Source organism: Nicotiana sylvestris, chromosome 1 (genome assembly GCF_000393655.2).
Source record: "Nicotiana sylvestris chromosome 1, ASM39365v2, whole genome shotgun sequence".
Lineage (NCBI taxonomy): Eukaryota > Viridiplantae > Streptophyta > Magnoliopsida > Solanales > Solanaceae > Nicotiana > Nicotiana sylvestris.
The window spans coordinates 175,967,230-175,974,579 of record NC_091057.1 but is presented as its reverse complement, the minus strand read 5'-3'; the positions used below and the strand labels follow the sequence as shown (position 1 = coordinate 175,974,579).

The 7,350-nt window shown below is 33.2% G+C and overlaps 1 protein-coding gene across 1 annotated transcript; it reads left to right on the top strand.

Annotated features, from left to right (window-relative positions):
- The first annotated feature begins 1,677 nt into the window (after window positions 1-1,677).
- Window positions 1,678-2,914, top strand: LOC104247226 (uncharacterized). Its single transcript, XM_009803187.1, has 4 exons — window positions 1,678-1,967; window positions 2,287-2,487; window positions 2,551-2,581; window positions 2,630-2,914. The coding sequence occupies exons 1-4, from the start codon at window positions 1,678-1,680 to the stop codon at window positions 2,912-2,914; spliced, it is 807 nt and encodes a 268-aa protein (XP_009801489.1).
- The last annotated feature ends 4,436 nt before the right edge of the window (window positions 2,915-7,350 follow it).

The window sequence follows — 7,350 nt, the reverse complement described above, 5'->3', positions numbered from 1 at the left end:
ATTTACAGTAATTTATACTTTTATGTGTTTCTATTGATTTTTATTTCGACATAGTTATACTTTTTCCGATTTCTATTGATTTTTATACAGTAAGCAGAAACTTGATTTTTTTTTTGAATTTCTGGATTGATAAAGTTAAGGACATCGCATCCTATGATAATTCTACAAAAAATGAGCACATAATATTAAGGACATAGTGTCCTGATTTTGCAAATTGAATTGAAAAAGTTAAGGACACAATGTCCTTAACTTTGTTGTTGTTCTTCTATATATTAAGGACATACTGTCATAGTTTTGCAAATTACTTTAAAAAAGTTAAGGATACTAGGTCCTGAAGTTTGAGTTTCAAGTTGAAAAGTTCTGAACACTTGGTCCTGAACTTTCAATATTTAAGGAAAGTTGGTCCTTAACTTACAGTTATAAGTTAAAAAGTTAAGGACAGGTAGTCCTTAACTTTGGGTTTCAATTTAAAAAGTTAAGGATAGGAGTCCTTAATTTTGACTTACAGGTTCAAAAGTTAAGGACAGACAATCCTTAAGTTTGAATTACAGGTTCAAAAGTTAAGGACATGCAGTCCTTAACTTTGAATTCCAAGTTCAAATGTTAAGGACACTTGGTCCTTAACTTGGTCTTGAACTTACAGTACCTGTTCTTAATTATACAAGGATTACATTATAAAATATGTCCTGAGTTTCCTATTCTCTTGACTTGCACGATGGAAACAATATGTATTATAGTTGCTTTTAATGGTAGATGGACTGAAGACTATAAATATCTTGATCATCAAACAAAGCTTGTTCTAGTACCTGAGGCAATTCGGTTTGAAGATTTCATTAAACAGATCTTTGAAGTTATTAAATTGGATAGACACAAGTTTGAAGCAGTGATATGGTTTGATATCAACCTTGGAACAAGCAATGGAATGCTTGTATCCAAAGATTTATCTTCACATATGTATAGAGTTACTAAAAACTCATTCACTCTTCAAGGGCTGTCGTTTCATTGTTGATATTTCGGAAAGAGTTTTTGGATCAACAAGCAACGAACATATCAACACAGAAACTCAACATGACAATCAAAACAAATGCCAACAATTAATGAAAATAGATATGGTTGAAGTTCAAGCAATAACTGAAGAGGTGCTTCAAACACATGTCAACAGAGAAACTCAACATGATAATCAAAACAAATGCCAACAGATAATGGAAATAGATATGGTTGAAGCTCAACCAATAACTGAAGAGGTGCTTCAAACATTTGATTCTATTCAAGTAGAAGGACAAAGCATTGTAGAGATTGACAACGAACAAGCTTTAGATATTCAAGTCTTGGAGAGTGCACCGGTAATCGAAGAAGTTGCTGAAAAACCCTCTACTAAACTAACTAGACGAAGATCAAATTTGAAACAAAAAGAATCCCCAACTACGATATTAAGAGAAAATGCTTCGTTGGATGAAATAAAAGTGGGATCAGTATTTGACAAAAAAAGAGTATAATTAACTATTTTTTGAACATAGCAATTAAAGGACATTTTGAATTCAAGGTTGTTAGATCAAGCTCAACAAGATATTTGTTGAAATACAATGATAATAGGTGTGTTTGGTGTGTGCGTGCTTTCAGAATTAAAGATTCAAGATAGTAAAGATTGAGAAAAAGCATGACTGCTCTGTTAACACTATGAAAGTTGATCAAAGGCATGCAACTTCAAAGTTGATTAGTGGTTACATTATTGACAATCTTCGAGACCCAAGGTTTGAAGTTACACTAGCTTTTGTCATGGTAGAGATGCAAAAAATGCATGGACTAGACATTGGATATCACAAGGCGTGGCGTGCTATTCAACTTGCTTCCGCTTTAATAAGAGGAACTCCCGAAGATAATTATGAATTATTGTCTTTATACTTGTATATGATGAGAAGTAAAAACCCGAGAACATATACTAACATAAAGATAGACGACAACAACAGGTAAACAATAAAAAAAAAGTTTATTAGTCTGTTTTATAAAATTTAGGACATGTTGTCTTTAACTAGTTAACTTTTGAGCTTGTAACCAGAAGTTCAGGACTGGCTGTCCTTAACTTTTGAACTTGTAAGTCAAAGTTAAGGACTGCCTGTCCTTAAGTTTTGAACTTTGAACTCAAAGTTAAGGACTGCATGTCCTTAACTTTATAACTTGAAACTATAAGTTAAGGACTGACTGTCCTTAACTTTTAACTTTATAATCTGAAGCTCAGGACTACCTGTCCTTAACTTTTGTTAACCTTGTTTTATATTGTATTTTTAGGTTTCTTTATATGTTTTTTGCATATGGATCATCAATATCTGGTTGGAATCATTGTATACCAGTCATTGCTGTTGATGCAACTTTTTTGAAGTCAAAATATCGTGGTGTTTTAATGATTTCAGTTTCAAAGGATGCAAATAACCAAATTTCTCCACTAGCCTTTGGAATAGCAGAATCTGAAAATAACAATTCCTATGAGTGGCACTTTAGTTAGCTTCGCAATGCAATTGGGAGCCGTGAGAATTTAATTTTTTTATCGGACAGGCATCAAGCTATTGCATATGGCATTGCAAAGGTATATCCTTAAAGCCATCATGGGATTTGCATCTATCATTTGGAGCAGAACCTAAAGCGAAAGAAGGTGAAAAATGAGCTTATAAAACTTTTCCAAAGTGCTGCAAGAGTATACAGGCGCAAAGAATTTGACCTATATATGTCAGATATAGCAAAAGTAGATAAGAAGACTTATGACTACTTGATGGAAGAACCACCGGAAAGGTGGGCACATTCTTGTAGTCCACGACGAAGATATGACATGCTCACAAAAAACATAGTTGAGTCAATGAATTCTGCCCTATTAGAAGCAAGGGAGCTGCCTATATTAAGAATGATGGATTCATTCAAGTGAAGCTACAACGTTGGTTTTATGAAAAAAGAAATGAAGCAGAAAGAACTTTTTATGATGTTTCTTGTTGGGTAGAGGAGGAATTAAAGAAAAAATAGATTTAACATTTACTTTGAATGTAAGTATTATGTATTATGTTTAGCTTATGATTTTAATATAATTTAACATAATGTACTAACTTATAATTTTTCAACATTGAAGGTCTTCCCTATTGACTCATGGCGTTCTAGAGTTGAAGAAGAAGGAATAACTTTCTTGGGAGACTTAAACAAAAGAACATGTGATTGTTTTCAGTTTCAATTTGATGAATTACCATGCATACATGCAATTGCAGCTATCGAGAAGAGAAACATCAAGAAGTCTAACTTTTGTTCGCACTAGTACTTAAAGGAATCTTGGCTGAAAACATATGAAAGACAAATACATCCTGTAGAACATACTGATTCTTGGATTGTACTAGAGAGTGTTAAGTCACAAATTGTTAAACCTCCAGATTTCAAAGTGCCACCAGGTAGAAGGCAAAAGAAAAGGCATATTCCAGCTACCGAGTCATCAAAAATAACATTCAAATGTGGTCGTTGCAGAAGAATTGGTCATAATAGAACACCTTGTATATATTCTCCCGCAGTCCATCCATTTTCAAGAAAGCATAGAGAATAGTATATATATCCACTTTTGTTTATCGACTCTTTTAAGTTTTTGCTATAAATTGGATTCATTTAGATTATTCTTATTTGAGCAAATGTCTGAATTTTCAAAATTTCTCTCTGCTTACCTTCTTTTTGTTTCTTTTGAGTTCAAAGATTAAAAGTTAAGGACAAGAGTCCTTAAGTTTAACTTGCAGGTTCAAAAGTTAAGGACAATCAGTCCTTAACTTTGAGTTACAGGTTCAAAAGTTACAGACAGACAATCCTTAACTTATTTCAAAGTTCAAACCTTAACTTATAGTTCAAAGTTCAAAACTTAAGGACTATCTGTCCTTACTTTGGTTTCAAGTTCAAAAGTTAAGGACAGAAGTCCTTAAATTTGAATTGCAGGTTAAAAAGTTATGGACAGACAGTCCTTAAGTTTGAATTACACGTTCAAAAGTTAAGGATAGACAGTCCTTAACTTTAAGTTCAAAGTTCAAAAGTTAAGGATTGTCTGTCCTTAACTTTACAAAAGTTAAGGACATGCAGTCCTTATGTTTGAATTACACGTTCAAAAGTTCAGGACAAGAAGTCCTTAACTTTGTTTTGAAAGTTCAAAAGTTAAGGACATGCAGTCCTAAACTTATAGTTCAAAGTTCAAAACTTAAGGACTGTATGTCCTTAACTTTAGGTTTCAAGTTCAAAAGTTAAGGACATGGAGTCTTTAACTTATAGTTCAAAGTTCAAAACTTAAGGACTGTTTGTCCTTAACTTTGAGTTTCAAGTTCAAAAGTTAAGGATAGGAGTCCTTAAGTTTGACTTGCAGGTTAAAAAGTTATGGACAGACAGTCATTAAGTTTGAATTACATGTTCAAAAGTTAAGGACAGACAGTCCTTAATTTGAGTTCAAAGTTCAAAGGTTAAGGACTGTCTTTCCTTAACTTTACAAAAGTTAAGGATAGGCAGTCCTTAAGTTTGAATTACACGTTCAAAAGTTCAGGACATGCAGTCCTTAACTTTGTGTTGAAAGTTCAAAAGTTAAGGACAGACAGTCCTTAACTTATAGTTCAAAGTTCAAAACTTAAGGACTGTCTGTCCTTAACTTTGAGTTTCAACTTCAAAAGTTAAGGACATGAGTCCTTAAGTTTAACTTGCAGGTTAAAAAGTTATGGATAGACAGTCCTTAAGTTTTAATTACACGTTCAAAAGTTAAGGACACGAGTCCTTAAGTTTGACATGCAGGTTCAAAAGTTAAGGACAAACAGTCCTTAAGTTTGAATTACACGTTCAGAAGTTCAGGACAACCAGTCCTTAACTTTGCGTTCAAAGTTCAAAAGTTAAGGGCAATTGGTCCTTAACTTTGAATTTGAAGTTCAATTACACTTAGTCATGAACTAATACTAACAAACTCAATGGACAAATCAACACTTGAGAGAAACAAAGAAATTAATAACATGATGCCTTGATATTACTTCTGAAATTGTAATTTTGCATAGCCGTGACAAAATATTATGCTATGCAAACAAAATATAATGCCTTTTGAGGAATTTACAGAATATTTCAAAAGTTTTCTGAACTTGCCAAATTCATATGGATTCTTTACAACAATTTTATACAAAAGATCAAACACAACTAACTTTCTTTACAACTAAACTACAACTCCTTTGGACAACAAGTTTCATTTTCATTCTCATAATCATCGCCAACAATTTCTGGTGGTGTATCATAACCAGAATTTCTTTTCCACTCATCATGTGCCCAAAGATTTGTGACAACTTCTTTTCTAAAGTCTTTAATGTCTTCAGGTAGGAATTTCTCCACATCCTTTCCAATCATCAACAATTCCACATATTTGATCAGGAATGGACCACAATCAGTCCTAAGAAAAATGTAAGATATGCAGTGAATTAAACAATAAATCTAAAGTACATATAAATAATATAACAAATAACAACACGTACGATCCAGTCTGGTATGGTGATCTTTGCCGCTGAATATCAAATTTGTTGAAGGCATTTCCAAAAGACTTGTGATGTTTGTCAAACTGTGAGAACTTTAGCAAGTGGGAGATCATGCGTGCATACATTTCCATGTGATTCATTCCTGCCTCATATGACTCACTATATATGGAATCGTATACATCAATCTTTTTCTGATTCAAGTCCAATACCGCCAAAAGAAAGTGTGTCACAACATTATCATCTTCTGAAGGGAGCCGACATGGAAAAAAGATTTTGTCAACCTCTGTCCAAGCAATTCCACATCTATGATGGTCCCCCCACACATATGGTGTCACAAACAACTGATTATCACCATCACACCAAAAGTCATCAGTAGCATCTTCACTGAAATCTTTATGCACAAGCACCATATAGTTATCAAAAAGAATATCAGTAGTTGTGCAATGAAAAGGATGGTCGCGAGGGTGGTAGCATTCCTTCTTTCTCAGATAATATAGGGCAATATCAATATGCTTCATAAAAAGGCAAAAAATAAAACAAATCCATCAGTCATAAAATAATTAAAAATGATAAATTAAGAATAAAGAAAATAAATGCCTTGCGAATTATCTAACCTTATCATCAAGTACAAAGCTGTTATCTAAAAGCTCAAGGAAGAATATTTTGCTACTGATTTTTGATGATACAATTTGTATGAATTCTTTTTCACACCATTATCATCAACATATATATCAGTTTGTCCCCTGAAAATTTTGAAAATATCAAAGTTAGAAGTTAGTCCTGAACTTAGCCTTTCAAGTTGAAATATTAAGGACAGACAGTCCTTAAATTTGAATTACAGGTTCAAAAGCTAAGGACACTTGGTCCTGAAGTTTGAGTTTCAAGTTCAAAAGTTAAGAATACATGGTCCTGAACTTAGACTTACAAGTTTAAAAGTTCAGGACAATTTGTCCTTAATTTTGAGTATCAAGTTCAAAACTTAAGGACTCTTGTCCTTAACTTTGAGTTCAAAAGTTCAAAACTTAAGGACTGATTGTCCTTAACTTTGAGTATCAAGTTCAAAAGTTAAGGACATGAGTCCATAAGTTTGACTTGCAGGTTCAAAAGTTAAGGACAAGCAGTCCTTAACTTTGAATTACAGGTTCGAAAGTTAAGGACACATGGTCCTGAACTTTGACTTACAAGTTCAAAAGATAAGGACACTTGCTCCTTAACTTTGATTTTCAGATTCAAAAGTTAAGAACACGTGGTCCTAAACTTAGACTTACAATGACAGAAGTTAAGGACACTAACTTTAGCAATTTCAATATCAATACTGAAATATATTAAGGGACTTACTCTTTTTTGCGACCTCTCCTTTTCTCCTTGCGCAACCACACAATGAATTTCTTCAATAATTTTGCATCATCTGTGGAATAATGAAAAATACACCTACGAGCATATGTTGATTTTATCCAGCCTGAACTCTTGGGAATATTTTGATTGTCTGCCATCGATGTTCCTATTTTTCTTTCCTGGTCAAAAGGAGATTTCAACTGCTAACTAAGCTTCTTGTTCCTTTTACCTCGACCAAGCTCTTCTTCAACATTTCCTTCAATATCCATAGACAAACCCCCATCAATGCTCATTCGTGTACTTGTAGGAGCAGGAGGAAAATAGAAAATGACGGACCATCATAACCAATACTATCTCTCTTTCTTTTCCTCGTATATTGGTTAAGATCTTCATCATTGTTTTTCCACTGCATGCAACACTATATATATATATATTAGTTTGTTGCAAGTCGTCAAATGAAAAGACAAAATTTCAATTATGAATATAATATCTAGGACACAATCAATACCTGTCT